The sequence below is a fragment of the Drosophila tropicalis genome, unplaced genomic scaffold (genome assembly GCF_018151085.1).
Source record: "Drosophila tropicalis isolate 14030-0801.00 unplaced genomic scaffold, ASM1815108v1 contig_694, whole genome shotgun sequence".
Lineage (NCBI taxonomy): Eukaryota > Metazoa > Arthropoda > Insecta > Diptera > Drosophilidae > Drosophila > Drosophila tropicalis.
In genome coordinates this window covers 2,773,109-2,794,293 of record NW_027173176.1, presented here as the reverse complement: position 1 = coordinate 2,794,293, position 21,185 = coordinate 2,773,109, and the positions used below count along the sequence as shown (strand labels likewise).

The 21,185-nt window shown below is 38.9% G+C and overlaps 5 protein-coding genes across 6 annotated transcripts; 2 read left to right on the top strand and 3 right to left on the bottom strand.

The window, feature by feature from the left end:
- Positions 1-1,411: 1,411 nt before the first annotated feature.
- Positions 1,412-6,112, bottom strand: Hip1 (Huntingtin interacting protein 1). The gene is made up of 9 exons (XM_068292402.1): positions 6,038-6,112; positions 5,794-5,895; positions 4,812-5,233; positions 4,008-4,744; positions 3,838-3,947; positions 3,101-3,772; positions 2,599-3,034; positions 2,120-2,524; positions 1,412-2,054 (listed from the first exon to the last, which is right to left on the bottom strand). Exons 2-9 carry the CDS (start codon positions 5,827-5,829, stop codon positions 1,567-1,569), a joined length of 3,306 nt encoding a protein of 1,101 aa, XP_068148503.1. The 5' UTR covers positions 5,830-5,895; positions 6,038-6,112; the 3' UTR covers positions 1,412-1,566.
- An 823-nt stretch (positions 6,113-6,935) lies between these two features.
- Positions 6,936-7,916, bottom strand: Csas (CMP-sialic acid synthase). The gene is made up of 4 exons (XM_068292858.1): positions 7,781-7,916; positions 7,526-7,716; positions 7,259-7,463; positions 6,936-7,107 (listed from the first exon to the last, which is right to left on the bottom strand). Exons 1-4 carry the CDS (start codon positions 7,858-7,860, stop codon positions 6,936-6,938), a joined length of 648 nt encoding a protein of 215 aa, XP_068148959.1. The 5' UTR covers positions 7,861-7,916.
- A 572-nt stretch (positions 7,917-8,488) lies between these two features.
- On the top strand, positions 8,489-10,338 carry fln (flightin). The gene is made up of 4 exons (XM_068292749.1): positions 8,489-8,560; positions 9,344-9,626; positions 9,706-9,861; positions 9,938-10,338. The coding sequence occupies exons 2-4, from the start codon at positions 9,349-9,351 to the stop codon at positions 10,071-10,073; spliced, it is 570 nt and encodes a 189-aa protein (XP_068148850.1). The 5' UTR covers positions 8,489-8,560; positions 9,344-9,348; the 3' UTR covers positions 10,074-10,338.
- A 391-nt stretch (positions 10,339-10,729) lies between these two features.
- Positions 10,730-18,052, bottom strand: ash1 (histone-lysine N-methyltransferase ash1). The gene is given in 5 exon segments (XM_068292469.1): positions 10,730-11,154; positions 11,225-11,449; positions 11,511-12,962; positions 13,032-15,413; positions 15,415-18,052. Coding segments are annotated over 5 exon segments (6,867 nt in total). The 5' UTR covers positions 18,040-18,052; the 3' UTR covers positions 10,730-10,971.
- A 675-nt stretch (positions 18,053-18,727) lies between these two features.
- Positions 18,728-21,058, top strand: Taf6 (TBP-associated factor 6). 2 transcript variants are annotated; one of them, XM_068292640.1, is made up of 5 exons: positions 18,728-19,758; positions 19,815-19,984; positions 20,045-20,500; positions 20,558-20,828; positions 20,884-21,058. In XM_068292640.1, exons 1-5 carry the CDS (start codon positions 18,868-18,870, stop codon positions 20,935-20,937), a joined length of 1,842 nt encoding a protein of 613 aa, XP_068148741.1. In that variant the 5' UTR covers positions 18,728-18,867; the 3' UTR covers positions 20,938-21,058. The 2 variants fall into 2 exon arrangements, with proteins under 2 accessions (XP_068148741.1, XP_068148740.1); XM_068292639.1 differs by having other exon boundaries at positions 18,729-19,758; positions 20,900-21,058.
- The last annotated feature ends 127 nt before the right edge of the window (positions 21,059-21,185 follow it).

Below are 21,185 nucleotides of genomic sequence, written 5' to 3'. Positions count from 1 at the left end.
TATATGACTCCTTGCAGCTAAGCTCGGCTTTGTTATGTCAGCTGCAGTGAATGTTTATTGTTTATTCAATAACATAAACATATAACAAATCAAATCTATAAAACCCTACGATCGATACAGTCGTTAGTGCAGTCGCAACACAACGGCCAGGTTGAATCGACGGAAATTGGTAGTTAAAAAAGTGCGGAAAGCTTTATATAACAGATAAAAACTTTCTTTTGTGTGAAGAAAAAAAATTAACAAAAACTAAGTAAGTGAAAAACTAAGTGAACATTCGAAAAAAAACAATGCAAATTCGAAGTTTAGAACCCGAGAATCGTATGTAGAAAGGATGTGTGAGGGATTCAAAACAATTAATCAATCAATAAGAATTTTCATCAAGTGCTAAACAGTAGGTAAGCAATTAGTAAATTTTAGTGACTTTTACTTATTTTTTATTATAACTTTCCTAAACTCTTGACTTATTTAGTCAATTGGTCTTTGCGCAATATGGTTTTCTTTTAAACTGATCAGGGGAATTTAAGTACAAATAAGTCATAATTCACTTACCCACACATATGTTCCGGCAAATTACACTTATTTCGAGGGTTTTCTTTGTCCTTACCTTCCAGTTTATATGGCGCACTGTTTATATTCACGATGATTTATGAGTTCGAAATTAGGCATTCAATATTAACAAGAAACACATTTCTATGAATAATTCATAATATAGGCTTAATTATGGAATTTAGTATGACTCAGCAAAAACACAAGACGTCTGATCACTCCGAAGAAAACTGCGCAACTGCGCGGGCGCCCATACAGACAACTTCTTTAACTATCGCAATAACAGCAATGTTACCTTCACATACTCATGTTAATTTAACAGACCTATGTTAACATCAACATACCTATGTTAACTTTAACAGACCTATGTTAACATTAACATACCTATGTTAACAATAACATACCTATGTTAACATTAACAGACATATGTTAATTTTCACAGAACAATGTTAACTTTACATATGTTAACTTAACATCCATATGTTAACTTAACATACAAATGTTAAAGTTAACAGACATGTTGACTTACATTAATCCTAAACTAACATCAATGTAACTTAACAATTATGCTAATATTAACATTAATGAGACTTAACATCAATGCTAACATAAAGTTAACTGAACAGAAATGTTATAAGTAATAGAAACTGAATGTGCGTAAAGTTAGCCACACTGTTAATGATGTAAATAATAAGCAAGAGAAATCATATTGCTACACATACATTAATTTCATTAATTTTTTTTTTAAATTAACGACATTGTTTAAGTCAATGAAAATAATTACTTACAAATTGTCTCAAGGATCATCTGAGGGTTCATATTGTATAGATTAGTGAATTCCATTTTATTAAAATCATTATAAAAAACAATTACAGGAAATGCATAATATAAAAACAGTTATAATTTAATTTCTATAAACATATTCCTAGAAACAATGGATACTTAAATCATAATAATACACATGTATTGTGTATACATACATACTTATACATATATGTAGGATATATACATACATTCAACTTAATACTCTGTGTTCTTGTAGTGTTCCCGTCGAAACGCGGATAGTTTCATACGTTGCGTTTGAAGAGCTTGTTCAATTTCCAGCACTTTTACATGTATTTCCATTTCCATAGTTTTTATTTGCGATGGCGTTAGCTTGTGTAAATCCATTTCAATTCGCTGCTCCAATTGAGAGTTGCAATCTTTCACTGTGGCAACGACAGTGCCAGTAGCCTTGGTTACATTTCGAGATGCTTTAGTCAAATCCGCCAAATTTGTACTCTCACGATTTGCTTTCACTTTGCTAGCAATTACCAGTTGAGTGGTGCAGGCTGCAATTTCTTGAGCGGCCACAATAAGTTCAAAATTTTGGCCTGATTCACTTTCAATAGCCTTATTAGCGGCTTCTACTAGAAAATTGGCTGCCTTTGCCACGCTTTTTGATGCGGATATCAAACCGTCTGACCATTGAGTATTTCTTCTATAAAATTCGCTTACAGTAGCGTTACCTAAAGAAAAAATTAAGAAACATTCAAGTGATATGCTTTTGGAATAAAACTCCATTTCGTCTTACCTTTTTGAGAGGAAACAATTTCTTTCTGGAGTACCCGGGATTTAATAATTAGTATTTTTATACATTCCATTAATGTTGTGCAGGCATTCACAATTTTTCCATTTACTTCCAGATTCACTTTGTCATCTTTCTCGCGAGCTTTCTCTAGCAAATCAGTAATTTTCGCTGCCGCATCTTCAATTGCCAGATCCATTTCTTGTAGTTCTTTTTCAACCAGCTTATCAAAGTCGACCTTGTTTTCATATTTGTCGAGAATTTCGCAAACCAATTTGTTCAAGTCTGACAATTTAGTTAGAATATTTTGGATCGTTTCACGTTTTTTGCGTTCATCTGAATCGCCGTTTTTAACGTACTTGTAAAGCATTGACAAATCCGAGCCCAAGCACTTTATCTTATTAAAGATATCTGTAAATAATAATAAGAAACGTTTTCATAATTATATTATTATTGAATGACATGGGAGTTGTATAATCGCTTACCTTGACCCTTCTCAAATTCTGTTGTTGAATTGTAAATTAGATTACATTGCTCATACAGCTTGACGAACACGTAGCCCAAGTGCATAATATATTTCAAACTTTCTATATTCGAATCACTTAGCATATCGGAAACGTTTTGAATTTCTTTAAGAATTGTTTCCATTTCTAATGTTATTTTTGGTACAGCTTCAAGTGGTTGTTGTGATGAATCCTTTAGTTTCAAAATGCAAATTTCCTCCACCGTATGAATTATAAGCATTTTCACTTTATTCAAAGTGTCATCAGTTTTTTTATTCGAATTTGTTAGAGAATCAACTCGAATCAAAGCTTGTCCTAATTCCTCTTCAACAACTTTCTGTTTGCTTTCCAGTTCAATGGAATGTTTGCTCATTAATTGTTCTTCCTGTTTCAGCAAAAGAATAGTCTCTTCAAGTTCCTATAAAAAATTAAAAGAAATCATACAAATATTTTAATTTTAGAAATGTAACCATGTTGTACTTACCTGAAAGCTTTTCTCTTTTTCTTTCAGCCTGCTTTCCGTTTCGTTTAATTTAATGCCTAGACCGTCAATTTCTTTTTTATTTGTTGCAATACGCTCTTCATTTTCACTTAAAAGTAATTTGTATTGTTCTTCGTGTGTATTAAGATTACTTATCAGCTCAGCTTCCTTTGAATGTAGTTTCTCCTCAGTTTGAGATATTTGCTGTTTTGCCTCCTCAAGCAATGCATAAACTTTTTTGAGTTCCAACGAATTTTCAGATAATTTCGTTTCCACAGACTTTAAGTCATCATTTTGTAGCTCTTTTGCTTGCATAATACTATCATATTTCTGTATTATTTCATTTTTAGTAGTTTCCAATTCGAAATTCTTTTTCTTTTGGTCTTCGATTTGCTGGAACAGCTCGAAATTGTTTTTACTCTTATCTTCTACATTTTCTGTTAACTCCTTTATATTACTATTGAGAGCTTCTATTTGCAATAACAGCTCAGAGTGCATTTGGGAATTGTTTTTCTTGTGATCTTCGATTTGCTGCAACAGCTCAAAGTTAGTTTTATTCTTATCCTCTATATTATTCTTCAGTCCAGCCATATCGTTAGTAAGAGCTTCTATTTGCAATAATAGCTCAGAGTTTGCATGCTTTCCTTTTGTTAAATTTTTGGTTGACTCACTATGCTGTTGGTAAAAATCATAATTAGTTATTTAATTAAGTCTAAAATATTTTTTTAATGTTTACTAACCTCTCTTAATAGATTTATATGCTCATCACGAATTTGAGTGTACATAGTTTTAAGTTTATTGAATTTTTCGGAAGCCATTTTTTGTTTTTCCTCTTCTTCATTTGCTTTTTCTGCAAAATTAACATTGTTTAATTTATAAATAAAAAATTAAATGGTCAAAGCGTACTTACGAATAAGCATCGGGTTATCTGTGAGTTTAAGCTCCAGATCATCATTCTGCGACCGTAAATTATCACACTGATCTTGAGATAATTCCAGATCATTTGATAGTATTGCGTTTTGCTTTTGCAGTTGCGACACATCGTGATTGTAATTTTGCTCTAGAGCTACAAAGTTTTGTTGAAACTGATCCAATTTTGATTTAAGTGCCTCGATAGTCATATCCTTGTCGTTTATAATGGATTCCAGAATGTTGATACGTGTCAATGCTTCATTATTGACATCCTCTGTGGTGTTGTTGGTGTCGACAAGATCATCAACTACTACATCTGGTTCGGGTTCGGGTTGAACAAATACAACAGGTGGTATATAACTACCGAAATCAACTTGTGATTGGAAGTTGGGGCTTGTCTGTGGCAATTCGGGAACTGTAATAAGATCCTTGAAATACTGAAGTGGTCGAATGTTATCATAAAATTCTTTTAGTTTCAAAAATATGGCATAGAACCGATCTCTATGACCACTTAGAACATCATTGGGCAGTGATTCATGGAGCTTAAACATGAGCCTAACGCTAATATCATACAGTGGATTGGAATCTTGAATTAGACATATTAATGGTGCCAGTCTGCATTGTCCTTGCAGTGTCATGGATGATAATCGATAAGTATTGATGGTAGAAAATATTGCCAACTGCACAGAAATAATGTCCTCCAAATAGTCAAAGATTTCCACACACAATTGAAAACTAAATGGAAAATGGGAAAAAAATATATTATTATTTCTCGAAGGTTAAAAATGATTAAATTGATTACTAGTAGTTTAAGTCCTTGTCGGCAAATTTCGCTATTTCTGACATCGAGATGACAAGTGATCCTGGAAATCCTCTATTTTTGTCATGGAAATTTAGTTTGGTAACCAAAAGCTTGCAGTATTCTTTTATACAATTTCCAATATCATCGTGTAAGTGTCCCCACAGTTTGCCCATTTCTAAAATCATTTTCTTGTGACCCTGAGAATGTTTTATACTGCAACCATGTGCCTCTCTCATGACCTTATGTAGAAGATGACAGAATTTCCAAGCGGTAAACCTATTCTCCAACAACGGCTGCCGGGAGACTATCATCCAAAACGAGTTTGCTTCTTTGGTTTTGTGAATCATGATGATAATAAAACGGGCATGTTTTGTTTTCAATGGTGCTTCAATTCCATTGAGCGCCTTATTAACGCTGACATTCTGAAATAAAAAGATGCAACTATTAAACAAGCTAAATTTACATAATTAAATGATAAAAAAAATTGGCATTTGAGTGTTGGCGCTGATCTCGAGCTGACCGGATTAAGACACGAAACAGCATTATTAGCTTATGTTGCTAATTCTTGTGTTTGCTCCATGTATGTATGTATGTATGTATGTATGTATGTACATACATATGTTGGCTCTATTTTCAGCTCTTATCGGGTCTACAAAATTAATGATTTGGTCCAGGTGTGTTTTGTTATCGGGGACTGGATGTAGCATTAGTCAAGCCGAAACGGTGACAGCTGGTATTGAATGTGTAGAAATGTAACACCTTCTGTACCAACTTGCATGGGGTGGGGGGCCCGCCTTTTTCGTTTGTCAGTTTGTGCAACAATTGAATTTCTTGTTGTGCTCGCAAAGAGAAAGGCTGAGATCATTGGCACCAAGGAGCGATATGTAAGGTGGGGTCTTTTGGATAAACACTATTGCCTTACCTGCAGAAACGTTTGAAAATTTCAAAATTCTACAAAATTGCTTGCACCTTATACACTCACCATGCGATAATACTCCTTTTCGGCGTGGGTGGACATCGTGTTCTTTGTTATGTTTCCTTCAAATTTTGAGCGACAACAAATTTTTTTGTTAAAGCATTTGCACTGCAATTTAATACATACATAAATAATATGTATGGTTGAATATGAATCAACATCGAACAAAAGCAATTAAATTTGGAACTATCTTATCTTATCAACAAAATTTCACACATTTACGCAAACATCAGAACAAGAACAAACATACATGGATATGTATATGTATATATGTATGAACATAACAATCCGTTGATTCACTCAAATGTAAATATTTTGATATTGTGTTCGTGCACATACATATGGATGGCCGATTAAATAAACATATCGATAGTTCGTGCCGGCAAGATCCGTTTATCGATATGTTGAAAAATCAATCAAAAATTGAAATTTAAAGTTAAATGCATTTATAAAAAAAAAAGTTAATTCCTTATACCTTGCTCTTAACAATTCAAAATTATAATATTAACAAGTAAAATTTAATAATTAATAATGTTTAAAACTGTATTCAAACAACCAATACAAATTTCAATAGCTAGCAAAACTTCAATTAAAGTAAATTAAAAAAATTGATTTTAAAAAACAAAAATACCGTTATTTGTTCACAAACAAAACTTGGCGTTCAAAAACTTGTATTGACATGTCAGATAATAAAACTCTGAACTCTGAACTCTGGGGAACTGATATGGTTACGGGGAGCATAGTGAACACAAGAACCCTGTGAACCATGAAGATATAAAGAAAGTAATTTTTATTATTCTAAACTCTATTCCTGGCTGGTTACTTACATACTTGCCTGATAAATAAACTGTGAACTTAAGATCGAATATAAAAAACAAGGATCAAAATTCGGTAGAGAATACGATTCGGAGTCGTTTGGAATGATTTTATTACGTTTTCGTTGTTTTCAAAGTTAAAAAATTGTTCTTTTTTTATTGATAATACATCGTGCAATTTTAAGATCAAGTTTCGAGTCAATCTCTAAACTATCTTTGGGTTTAATTTCAACATACGAACACCTAAAAAAAGAAAATCAATGTGTTAAAGGTTTTGGGTTAGTGTAAAAAAAAAAATATATTAATTCTCTTATCATCCGATGGAAGTTAAGATTACCTTTCATTTTGTAATATGCCGCTTGATACCAGTTTTCTTGTTGAAAAGTAAAACATTCCCGTTTCGATCAATTCTCCTTCCCAATCTTGTCGCCGTGGTCTAAATTTGATATCAAAATTAATAGGTGATATTAGGGATTCAGTTAATTTCCACCGCAAGTTATGCGACCTTTAATAAAAACGAAAAAGAAAACATAAAAATGATGACTATATTTAAAAGTTCAGTTCAAATACTCTCTATTTCTGTAAGGGGAGGGAAAACATCTCACTTATAAATTCTGAGTTCTTCATTAATTAATTAAGAGGTTATTTGTTCCTACCTCTTGACAGCAAATACGCAATCAAAGGATTCAAATTTCAAAATAGCTTCTTTAATATATTTCTTTTTGAGAAAAACTGATGTACATTGAAATAATGAGAAGTTGTGGATAGATTGATGAGATTTAAGAAACTCCTGAACAGAAGCTACGGATGTGGTATTATCCAAAGCATATTCCACAGGACGATTGTGCACAATAGCTCCATCTGTACATAAGGGATATATTGATAAACATATAGTTCTCTAAATTATATTCAGCATTACTTACATTTCTTTGCTTCAATGGCAATCTTATGGTCATCTGTTGACACCCAGATATAATTGAAACACGAAGATTTTTTTATAATTAAGATAGTGCGTGCCAAAAGGGAAAGTCCATCAATTTTTACGAGATTTTTGTACTTTATTTCCTTGCTACCACCTCTGGCCAGGATCAAGGCGTGTACATCGTTTTGCAAACTAGAAGAATTCTTTAAGTATTTCACCATTTTCATAAGTATTTATCTAAGTTTACACTCCATACCAAATTGAGTTAGTTTTTATCTGATGTACTACTGTCCATGGCAGTAGAAAAATATAGATGTAAATCTTTAAAGCTTTCATTATGAATTAAGCTTCAATTTGAGCGTCGTGCCACAGATATAAAGTTAATTTGATTAGTCAAGATTAGGGTGAACCAATAAGTCCAGTTAATCTGCTTGTAATATTTACAACGTTCATGTAATGAATAAATATACATACATCAACTTTAAGAAATACATACACTAAATATATATTTAGTGACATTTTGGTATAGGTGTTAATAGTATTTAAGCTAAAAGCAATTCGAACATTGGTCACATCTAGATTAGATTGGCTCTAGAAAAATTTTAAGAAATTTCAAATCTAATAATTTTTATATTTTTTCAGTCTTTTTTTTTTTTTTTTGTATAATGTTTCTAAACAGAAAGCAGGTAAAAATAGATTTTCAAGTTAGGTTTGTTTATTATGTGTATTCAAAATCAGTTGAAAATTTATGTTTTTTAATATCTTTTCCTGGCCTGTCATAGTTAAGAAATATTCAGGGGGATAAGTGGAATGTTATTATTATTCAAAGTATAGATGTTTCATTATATTCTACTAGGTTTTTAGTTTTAATTGATCAACTTTTTTTTTGTAGCGACCAGTCTAATGTGCATTGTTATTTTTATCTTCGGTTTTTGCCGCATGATAATCAATTCGTTTCTAATGCTTTTATTTGATGAAGAAAAACCTATTCAATTAGTCTTTTTTATTTAACTCCAATATAAACACTATTTTAAAGGTACTCAATAAAATTAAGAACAAAAAAAAAAAAAAAAAAAACCAAACACTTTGGTGATTGATTCAATTTTAAAAGGATCCTATTTCTTTTTTGTTTTTTGATTTTGTGCGTAGTGACCTTAAAGCCTTAAGTTTTGTGTCCATTTAAAAGGCTGTTACGAAAGACTGAAAAGGTCAGAAATATATAATTTTTTTTTTTTTTTTTGATGTGAAGCAACTATATTTTTTTTCACCAATCAAGTTCGCATTGTTCCTGAAAGGCTTTAATTGAATCAAATTATTTTTGTGATTTGTGAGAAGGAAAAACAAATTCAAAACGAATGTTTGAATCAAATCAATCAATCAATAAAATTATGCAATTATATAGTGATTTATTTATTTATTTATTTTTTTTTTTCAAAGGATCTATCGAAAATTTTAATTCGTAATTCTATAGATCAGGTAGTCCTTTCCTCTCAGTCATTTGGTGTCCTAATTTCCAACTCAGACTGTCAAACATGAACTAATTCGGCTAATTTTAGTTGCCTTAATGAGGCTAAAAAAATCAAAAAATATCAAAGGTTGTAATGATGGTTAATCGGGTCACCTTGGAAGGCGCCTTCATTTATGGGTCAAAAGCTTTCAATCCAAGAAATGTTCTTACGTAACAAGAATACAAAAGAATTTCAATTGTGAGAAAAAGTGAGGTTCAACTGGTGCTCCGATTACACAAGAGACATAAGAGAAATATAATTTAGTAATGAATCAAGTGCAAGGAAATCAAAGAGATGTAATTTGATTTTAGGAATTATGGGAGACGAGGAGGATCCTTGGGGTTTTGATGATGGCGGCGATGCTGAGCCCGCAGCAGCAGCAGCAGCAACACCTCAACCACCTGGTTCGGCTGAAGGCGTTCCTTCAAAAGCAGGAAGTGTAGTTTCTGAGCATAGATCCGAAAGGTCTGTACATGGAGAAACACCGGTCGAAGGAGCTGCAGCCGAGCCTGAGGAAGAGTTCAAGGCACCACCACAACCACCAGAAGATGATGGATACAGGAAGCCAGTGCAATTGTACCGGCATTGGGTTAGGTAAGTCCTTTGAAGTGAATATGAATAGCCTGTTAGATAAATCGAAAACTAAAAACATTATTTTGGTTTTTACTCGCAGGCCAAAGTTTCTCCAATACAAATACATGTACAACTATAGGACCAACTATTATGATGATGTTATTGACTATCTCGACAAAAAGCAAGTTGGAGAAGCACGCGATATACCAAGACCTCAGACATGGGCGGAACGCGTTCTTCGGACACGGAATATCAGGTAAGTAGAATGAGAAAATTATATATACATAGTTAACCATATGAATTAACCTATTGGCTACAATGTGTGTTTTTAGCGGAAGCGGCATTGACTCATTTGCACCATCTACAAAGAGAGATAAACAATTAATCCAAACATTGGCTGCCTCCATCCGTACCTACAATTATCATACCAAAGCATATATCAATCAGAAATATGCTAGTGTTCTATAGTTTTAATTTTAAAAAGCCTTCGTAACATGAATAAAATAATAGAATACGTATTTATAAACACAAAAAAGAAAAACTGAAATGAAATGATGTATACGCATACAGAAAACAGAAATTGAGACGTTTGTATATTTTGCGAGGAGCTTTGTATGTATACTTAAGATATAAATATTAAACTGTATATTATATTTTATTAAACTTTGTCAACGTTAGCGAAGAAGAATGTGCATATAATAAATTAAATTTCCCATTATAAATTAATATGAAACTTTTGTGTTTTCTTTTTCTTCTTTCAATTTCAGCGAACCTCTAAAGAAATTGATACTCGAATTTAGTGTTAATTAAATTCGAAAGATCCACAATTGAAAGATATATTCTGTTTATATGATTAATGAAAAATATATATAAAATGTATATTTTGTATTTCGATTTCAATAACAATTTCATATTTCAGTATCATTTAAATAATTTAATTTTAAACTAAACACTTACATTTAAGTTATTTCTTTTCGTTCGATAACATAGCAAAAAATATATTTATATATAAAAATATTTATATATATATATATGTGCATAATAGGCAAAGAATATAACCAAAAAAAAAAAAAAAAAACAAAATAATTGATTAATTAAATTACAAAATCAAAAATACATTATCAAGAATTTCATCTATTCAAGAGGTACGAAAAAAAGTTGGGGTAAGGTAAATAAAATGAGACTTGAGCCATTTTGATGTGGATAACAAATTTACAAAACTAAATCGAATCAATTACTATCTTTTTTTCCAGTATTATAGTAAGGGGTTGTTAGGATCTAGTTAAAATATAAGTTGTATATACAAAATACAAATATATACATATGTATATGTATTATATATTCATATTGAAATGGATAATTCGTGCTAGTTATGGCCTATATCGGATGTTGTTGTTTGGTTATTGTTGGTTTTACGTTGTCGGGCCCCACGGCCAGATAGCAAATAGGACAAATCAATTGGCTGCTCTTGAGCGGTCTGCGCATCCAAGCATTTTAGTTTCATTGTGATCAAAACATTCTCTAAACGTGAACGTTTCCTTTTTAGCAACTAAAAAGTGAGAAAAATAATATAATGGATTATTTAATTACATTGGGTTTGTGGGCAGTTTCTTATATACCTGGCCATTGGGCAGAATTGGCGTAAGCACCTGAACAACAGCTGTAGAATTTGTTGTGCCTACTCCTCCAATCGATTTGGTTGCTACATTTGATGGTTCTGGTGCTCGTGGCTGTCTACGTCGGCCTTCCCTAACCGTAATCCTTTGTTGCTTCGCTGTAGTAGCTACTTCTAGTTCAGTCTTTTGCTTTTTTGTCTTCAACATTGAGGCATCCACGTCATGGGGCTAAAGATAGATAATCGATCATGAGTAAGAGCTCTACTCCGAAGTCGTATTTAATACTCACTGCATAGGTTTTCGATATTTTTACCCTTTCGGGAAATTTCCGAAAAGCGTAGCTCTTGGTGCAAGCTGGATAACTGGCCTTGGTTTTTGAGAAAAAACGCGCCGACTTGTCCACTCGCAGCTCGCAGATATAACAATGTGATTCATCTTGGCATTCAATGGGTCGACCTTTGCAGAATGTGGTGCGATCCAGAACCCAACAACGACCAATGACCAGCTCGATGGGCACCACTTCGTAGAGGGAGACACGTACAACCTCGTTCGGATAGAAGCGTCGCGTTGGCTCATGAAACGTCTCATGGGGACGTAGAAAATGATGGCCAAAAATGAAACGCTTTCCCGTCTCGTTTTTCCACAAATGTTCGACCCGAAATATGTCACATTCCTGATAATCAATTTTGCCAATTGTTTCATATGTATGCTTCTTTTGCTCCTCATTATCCTTAATTGGAATATCACGTAGCACATAGACAGCATCACCCTGCCGCACTTGCAGGTCATTGCCACGCATCAGCGAGAGATAGTAGCGATGACCCTCCTCTGTGAACTCATCAAGGGGTATCTCGCGATCAACTTTGCGCGGTTCACATCGTTCGCATTGATAATTCTCTGCATTGATATCCGCTTTGGTGCACTCCGTGTGCTGCCAGACCATGCATTTGGAGCATTGAATCATAAGGCCCTCGTCCTTGTAGAGACCACAAATGCAACTGATCACATCCTCATCATCGGTGACGACAGGCGGAGGCAAAGGTGTTATCTGTGTTTCTTCGATTACTGGCTCTGCTGCAGGCTGCGGCTCGACCTGTTTAGGCTTAAAGCCTTGCAGATCCACAGAATCTCCAAGAATATCGACCAGTTGCTCATAACTGGAAACTTTCTGCTGCTCATAGCATTCGACTAGAGACTGTAAAAAATTCATTTTGCTTTCATCATCTGTGTAGGTTTTGCCGACTTCTTCGAAAAGCTGCTGCATATGTGCATCAAATTCTTGAGGGGATTTATAATGACCCTGCTCCACCATTGACTGAATGCCCTTGAACTCCAACCGTCCTGCTGGCAAAGCACCAGCCGTGGTGGCTGAGCTTGACGACGACGATGATACTGCAGAGTTTGCGTTTTTTGCATTCTTTCTCTTGCTCTGTTTGGAAGCAGCTGCTGACAGGGAAAGAATCTCCGACATGTTCATGGTCTCGAGGGTCTGACAAATGTCACGCAGCACTACTGCCATTCTGGCCATTTTTTCAAGTTCGGGATCTTGCACGGCTTGGGCCAGGCCACGAGTTTTTATATTTCTCGGCGTGCATAGAGCTGAGATTTGTGCAGCTAGAAGAGAACTTGATGAGGGTGTGGAGGGTCGACGTCCGCTAAGAGAACCTTGCGATGTGGACGCAGCAGAAGCTCCAATTGCACTTGAAGCTTTGTGCGAACGCTTCACTTTGTAACGCCGAATCTAAGAATAATTAAAAATGGTCATTACGAACAAGCAGATACATAAATGAAATCTCCAGTGGTAACTCACCTTTTCGTAATTCCTCACCAGAAACACATTGAATTGCTTGGCCAATTTACGTTCCCGCTCCGACAGTTGCTGAACCAATTTGTTAACCAAGGGCATAGATCCGGATCCGCCTGCAGCTGTGCCACCCTTTTGCGGATGTTTTTTGGCCTTATGCTTGCGCTGGCGTCCACCGCGTTGGGGCGAAGCTTCCACAGAGACGGCAGCAATGGGTGGCAATGGCTTAACACGCTGCGATTTGCCACCAATTACACCTCGACACTGAGGCATACCACAACGGCAGGGTTGCCCCTCGGAAGGATTAAACAGCGAGAAGTTGTAGTCATAGGTTAATTCCTCGCCCTGCTTAATATGACGCTTGGCAAAGAGCACCATACGCGATAGGCCATTGACGCTCCATTTCTGCATCTCACAGTTGGGTTCGCATGAGTGATTGACAAAGCGGCAATCGCTGCCCATACGCTGGCCATCGATGACCAAGCCGCCGTCCAGATGCAGACAATAATGATGGGTGTCATTTAAATAGATGCTCGCCATTCGCTGCTTGAACTCTCTTTCGGTGACCACCTCGCCCACATACTCCAGAATGTAGGTGCCTTTGGCTATGGGCAATTTGGTGCGAACACCCCAACCCTTATCAGCGGTCATGAATCGCTCCACGCCGGGGGCAACTTCATGTCGATGAATCTTTTGGTTGTGGCATTTATCACCGGACGGGCAATTGGTGGCGGAGCATTCAGTGTACACCATACGATTTAGACAATTGTCCATGCAAGATTCTTTGCAATTACACACGGGATGATCGAACCCCGCCAAATTGGGACGCACTGATTCGGCATAGACATTTGTGCGAATTTTGCGATAGTTCCACGATGGCACCTGATGACGCTGCGGCAATTTGGCATTTGTATATGCCCACCAAATGTCGTAGGGTAATTCGAAATCAATTTGTGTACGCCGATGGTATCGCTCACAATACGGCGGAGGAGGCATGAGTCGTTGGCCGCTCGATGGTGCAATCGAATCCTTGCTACCTCCTTGATGCTTGACGGGCAGAGGCTTGGTAGCCTGCTTGAAGTAGTTCGATAGAAGACCAGCCACCAGATAGTTCTTCTTCAGTTTGGAGATTTTGTTACGCGAGGCTGTGGATAATTTATCCTCACTGGATTCACTGCAACTTGCATAATCCGGTTGACTATGCATCGCCAATGTGGAGGAGGAGGTGCACTCTTGCATGGGCAGTGGATCATGCTCATTGGGTATGACATCTAGACGTTTAGCTTCCGCTTCTTTATCCAATTCGTCCTGACTAACAATCTCTTTGCTGGTAATCTCTTCCAGATTGCGTCTTCGCTTTAAACGTATTTTGCAACTGAAATTTGTGTTGGGATCCACACCAGCCGGCAATTTAATATTGGGCTCTACAAGCAGTTTGTTTTTGGCGGGCGTTGGAATGGTAATCGCTAGCTCCTGCTCCCCCTCTGGTTTGGCCAACTGGCGACGACCACGTTTCTTGGCCACCGTCTTCTCAGAAGGTGGTGGAGGAGCAGATGAGGCAACAGCCGACGATTCTGCCACCTGTTCGAGCTTGTCCTTTGGTTTCCTGCCACGCGGCCGACCGCGTGAGGGTGTCTGGGGTCGTTGTAATCGCTCCAAAGCCACCACAGAGAGACGGGGTGTCATTCTGGCATTGCTTCTGGCCACAAATGTTTCGCGCGCTTCTCCAACTAGGGGTACACGCTCACAGTTCTGGGCAGGATTATTACTGTTTGTGCTGCGTGTCTCGCGGGACAAAGGATCCTGCTCCTCCTGTTCCTGATCCATCTGCTCACGGGACTTTTCTGTCTGCAACTGTTCCAGGCTTACTTTTCGTTTCTTTCGACGCACTGTGGGGAACCCGGTACGATTGATCTTCTTTCGTTTTCGTTTAAGTAGAAGGTTTCCCCCAGTTTTGTGTAGCAGTGACTCGACGACACGTTGACCCATCTCCTTTTTGGTATCCTCCTTAATATCCAGTGAGAGCAGTGGAGATGCCACCTCGGACTTGGTAATGATGACAGATTCGTTGAGTTTGCTAAGTGGAATCTGAATTTCAAGTTCGACGGAAGGCTCAAAGATCCCCGGCGGAGGTGGAGGACAACTGCCACTCCCTGATGGCGCAGGTGAATGAAGGTGAGTGGCTAGATCGCGCTTCTGCTTGTTGCTGGAGGCCACACTTGCTCGCTTTTGTTGCTTCAGCGATCCTAAAGAACTGGGACTTATGTCGAGTAGCTTGCCTCCACTAATCGAGGAATTGGTATCGACTACGATTCTCAGTGGGGAATTGCTCGCAGATGTTGTGGTCACACCTCCAGATTGGTGTTCCAGCAGGTGACGTTTTTTGGGGGGTTAGCAGGGATTTGGCCGACCTGGCATTAAATTGAGCCTGCGACTTGGTGGATGCTGTCGTCTTGGCGGTGGCTGCCGCGGCTGCCCAAGCCTCTGCATTTAGTTTTCCATTGGCAAAGTTCGACGAGTCGGCCGGTGGTCGTTCTCCGGGAGTGAGTAGGTAATGGCGCTTCTTTAGTGGCAATTTGTGGTCATCGGGACTGGAGCTAGTGCTGCTGCCTTGAGATTTTTTGTGACGTCGCTTGGATGAGCCGGCTCCACTACTCTGGACATTAGATGCTCCTCCTACACCATCGCTATTGGCATTGGCGCTTGCCGAGAGCATAGCGAAGTCCACAAGAGGTTCACTCAATTTCCTCTTCTTCATTGCTCTCTTTAAAGGTTTGCCCGTCGACGAGGTAGAGGAGGTGGTAGTAGCTGCTGTTGTTGTGGTTCCTCCAGTCAGTCCGCCTGCTATTCCTCCATTTACAATTAATGAATGTTGGGCAAGATTTGAGGCCGGTGCAGCAGCATTCAGGGTGGTGGCCTTCAGCTTGGTGGCTTCGGCCAAGAGTTTCTCTTTCCCAGAGCTGCCAGTGAGACGATCATCTTGAATGCGACATCTGCCATGGAATGTGCTGGTCAATATCTCAATCTCTGTCAACAGCTTGGAGTCTATGTGCAGGGACTTATTGCGACGATGGCGACGGCGGAGCATTCGAGAGACACCGGAGACATAACTGCTGCACATGCTGGCCGCCGATGAGCGTCTGGATTTAATTTTACACGGAAATCGGCATGATGACTGGGCGTTTGATGCTCCCTGCGAGGAGTCTTTCCGTTGATTCAACAGCATCTTGGATATAAAAGTGGCTTCTGGTTGATTTTGACTCTGTGATGGATTCGGTTCTCGACTAAAATACTGTCCAGTGGTTATATATCGATTGATTTCGCCATATTTCTTGCTTGCACTGGTCGACGGCAAGCTTTGAAGGCTTGGTTTGCTGATATATTCATTGCTTTCCTCGCTGCTTTGGCCAAGAGAAAGCCCGGCTAGCTGTAGAATATCCTGATCCTCAACATCAGCCGTGGTGGTTATCATTGTGGACGGACGACGCCGACGGCGTAGTCGAATTGAAGATTTGCCGCCCTCCTTGCAGTCACTGCGATACCCACAGCTCTTGGCTCGACTACGACGGCTGACACAGCTCTTGACACTGTAGCGACTCTTGCAGCTCGCATCAGATTTGTAGCCAGAGTTATGGTTGCTCCGGGAGTGAGAAGAATGCGGATGTCTAACACTGCCATAGTCGGAAACGTAGCCACTGTTGGCAACTAGAATCTTACTACAAATGGCGGATCCAACACCCCCACTACCTCCTCGTCCGCTACCACCTGCTCCTCCGCTGGCGCCAACACTCATGCTACGCAATCGAAACTTTTTGTTAACATCGATTTCCCGCCATAAAGGATCCACTTGTTCAGCATCCTTTATGTTTTTGGGATTCTTGATCTGCCGACGTTTATTCCTGGGCGGAGGATACAGGACGCGTTCGGTGGCATACATCCGTTTATCAAGATATGACATGTCAATCTTGGTTGAGGAGTTTCCAGCAGCACTATCCAGTCCTCGGGCCTGCCCTTGCGGTGGGTCACTACTGTTGGGCATCTTGGGTGATGGTGTCGTGCTCTGCGTTGTGCTTGTGGTGCTGATCACACCCGAGTCCGCTGATTCATTAACAGCTGCTGGGCGAGCAGTGACCACCGATCCTGCACGAAGATTGCTACTAATGTGGGGATTTAGTTTTTTGGGTCTGCCGCGTCGTTTGCGGGGATTGGCAGGTGGTTGGGTTTCCTCTTTTGGCTTTACCCTATCACCACCACCCACCAATTGGTGTTGACCTAGCATTTGGGTCTTCTCCATGAAATCCTGCAAAAGCGTTGATTGATACTGTGGCAAATGCTTGGATTTTCCTGTGGCTCCCAATGACACTGAGGTGTCCTCTGTATCACTTTCTACACGCTTAATGGCTGCTTGTACCAAACTGGGTAACTCATTATCACTGGATGATATGCCAATACTATCGGGTGGCGGTGGAGCTTGTCCACTCGCCTGGTGGCCCGCAATGGCCGTAAGGAGCAGACGGGGAGCTCTCTGCTGATGCACTTTAAGAGGCAGATCATCATCCGAATCGGAGGAAAAGATTCCGCCCATTGATGCGGCGGCAACACCGCCTGATTTTCTAACTTTCGAGGGATTAACTGCATCCGTGTGGGATAATTTCTTTCGCTTGACTTTAATTTTTTTACTCGTCTTGTTTAATTTATTTGTTGTGATCTCCTCCTGCCTGAAGCAGCTAAGGGAATCTGTTGTTGTGGACATTTTGCAAGTCGTTTTCAGAGATGGGGGCGGGGCCAATGGGCGTATGGCCGAGATTCTCATGCGCAGTCCATCGGTGTCCGTACGCTGAACAACACTAAACTGGGTGGCTGATGACTTAATAGACTGAGTTTGGGATTGACTTGTGTCGGTGGTCTCCTCATTTTCACTGCCACCAGTTTCTGGTCCTGGTCCTGGGTTTTGCTTTTCCTGGTCCTTAGTCTTTTCTGCTGCTCTTGTTGCCCCATTTTGGTCACTGTTCATAATTTCACAACTCGACGAACTAATTGGGATTGAAATGTGTGGATGAGTAAAGTGTGTGTGTGTGAGGAAAGAGTGTGAAAATTAATTTCAATTCAATTTTTTTGTCAACAATAAACTAGGTCAAACGGCAGACGCAGACTGCATCTGGTTTGCCTCCGGCTACACCTTTGTCACTTACTTTTGAGTAGTTCTTTTGCTTTGCACTTGCCAATTCAACGTTAATAAACATTAAAGTGTATTCATTGCATTTGCAGTTTCGATTATTTTGTGGGGTTTTCGTTTTGAACGCTTGTTTTGTTTCTAGAAATGGCGCCGTTTTCACTTTTTTCTTTTGTGGTTGGAATTCAGCGACGACGCCAGACAAATATACATATATCCACGATCGACATGTGTATCAAATAATTATCTTATTCTTTATGTGGCAATTGTTTCACTTTTCACTGGTATGCGCGCGTAAAGGCCAAAATTTGTTTAATTATAATTAATGTGGCGCAACAACAAAAGAGTAAAAGGTATGAAATAAATAAAGAAAAAAGATTGCGAGAATTTGGCGTTGCCAGATCTCTCTTTGATTTGGCATTCGATACAAATTATCGATATTTCGTCATAGACATGAAGTGTTGCCAGAAATGATCGATTATAGTTTGACAATCGGTTTCATAAAAACTATCGTTTTCTTCATTTTTACAAAGTAATCGATTTTGATAGAAGCTGAGGTTTTACATTATTGTGTTTGACTTGTATTGACAGCTTTCGTTTAATTTTTATTAGTTTGAATATTTTTGAGATATCTTGATAGAAATATTTGAATTATATTTTTCTTGAAGAATGAACGGAAATTTATCAAAGTCGACCAGCTCGACCAGCAGTAGCAGTATGCTCTACGGCTCCAGCATTTCTGCCGAATCCATTAAGGTGATAGCGGAGAGCATCGGTGTGGGCTCACTCTCGGATGACGGTGCCAAGGAACTGGCCGAGGATGTATCGATTAAGTTGAAGCGCATAGTGCAAGATGCCGCAAAGTTTATGATGCATGCCAAGAGGCATAAGTTGTCCGTCCGGGATATAGATATGGCTCTCAAAGTGCGAAATGTGGAGCCCCAATATGGATTTGTGGCCAAGGATTTTGTGCCATTTCGCTTTGCATCCGGCGGTGGCCGGGAACTGCACTTTACTGAGGATAAGGAAATTGATCTTAGCGAGCTCACTTCGAATAGCTCATTAAAAATACCACTGGATCTTACATTACGTTCGCATTGGTTTGTGGTTGAGGGCATTCAACCTACAGTGCCAGAGAATCCTCCGCCTTTGTCGAAGGATTCTCAGTTTATGGATTCCGTTAATCCAGTTATTAAACTTGATCAGGGCTTAAATAAAGATGCTGCCGGCAAACCCACCACTGGCAAGATGCACAAACTCAAGAATGTGGAGACTATACATGTGAAGCAGCTGGCAACCCATGAGTTGTCTGTGGAACAGCAATTGTATTACAAAGAAATCACCGAGGCTTGTGTTGGCTCCGATGAGCCAAGACGTGGCGAAGCATTGCAATCATTGGGCTCTGATCCTGGCTTGCACGAAATGTTACCCAGAATGTGTACATTTATAGCTGAGGGAGTCAAAGTCAATGTGGTGCAAAATAATTTGGCCCTTCTCATCTATTTAATGCGCATGGTTAGAGCCCTGCTCGACAATCCTTCGCTGTTCCTCGAGAAATATGTAAGAATTCGCCGGACATATGATATCACTTACTTAAAATTTATTCTCAATTTTAGTTACATGAACTTATACCCTCGGTGATGACTTGCATAGTGTCAAAGCAATTGTGCATGCGACCAGAGCTAGACAATCACTGGGCTCTCCGAGATTTCGCCTCACGTTTAATGGCTCAGATTTGTAAGACTTTCAACACATTGACCAACAATCTGCAAACCCGTGTGACCCGGTAAGTCACATCTTGCCCTATGAGATTCAGTCTGATAAAGTTTCTCCTTCTGTTTTGTAGAATCTTTAGCAAAGCCCTACAGAATGATAAGACCCATCTATCGTCTCTATATGGCTCCATAGCTGGCCTGTCTGAGCTGGGTGGCGAGGTAATTAAAGTGTTTATCATTCCTCGTCTTAAATTCATTTCGGAACGCATTGAGCCACATTTACTGGGCTCTTCCATTAGTAATACGGACAAAACTGCCGCTGGACACATTCGAGCCATGCTTCAAAAGTGCTGTCCACCTATACTTAAACAAATGCGATCGCCACCAGATACTGCGGAGGAATATAAAGTTGACTTTGGTTTCCTTGGTCCTTCGCTCTGTCAAGCTGTAGTTAAAGTACGCAATTCTCCAGCTAGTAGCATAGTAACCTCAAGCAGCATTAGTACGGCACCTATAACAAGTGCCGCCCAAACGGCCACTACAATTGGACGCGTAACCATGCCCAGTTCCAATTTACAAAGACAAGGGTAAGCTACAAATAAAAGTACTTTATATCATTCAAATTATCCTATTTCGCTATATAGAAGTCCTGTTGTTTCTGCCCTACCGCAAATACGAGCCATTCAAGCCCAACAACCGAACCAGAAGTTTGTTATCGTCACCCAGCAAACCGCGCAGCAAACTAAAGTTGTACGTCGTGGTAGTTCTCCACATACTCCAACTACCAATGGAAGCGGAAATGGTGCCAATTCAAGCTCTTCGTCATCGAACTCACAAAGCCAGATAAATAGCAATTTGCTAGCTGCCGCTGCTGCCTCTTCTACTGCCTCTGCATCATCTAGGAACAATGACAATGTGTGTGTTACTCGCCAATCAATAATTTGAAGACTGAAAATGGGAGTTCATTCAGATTTCTATACTTTCAGAACACCACCACCTTGGATCCGAATTCTCTGATCATTGAGACGGAAATCGTACGGGCCCCTCCCGAACTGGATGACCTCAGCCATTTGGAGTAACTTGTAATTTAAGTTTTAAGCTTAGTTTTCACTTTCGAATAAACAAACATGAGTGTGTATATAAAACTCATTGGTTTATTCATATCAACGTTCCTAAAACAAGCAAACAAGCTCAACAAGCAATGCCATTCCTCCCCATTGCCATTGATACCAACAATGCCATCCAATGCGCATGTGCATGAATTTGTTGTTT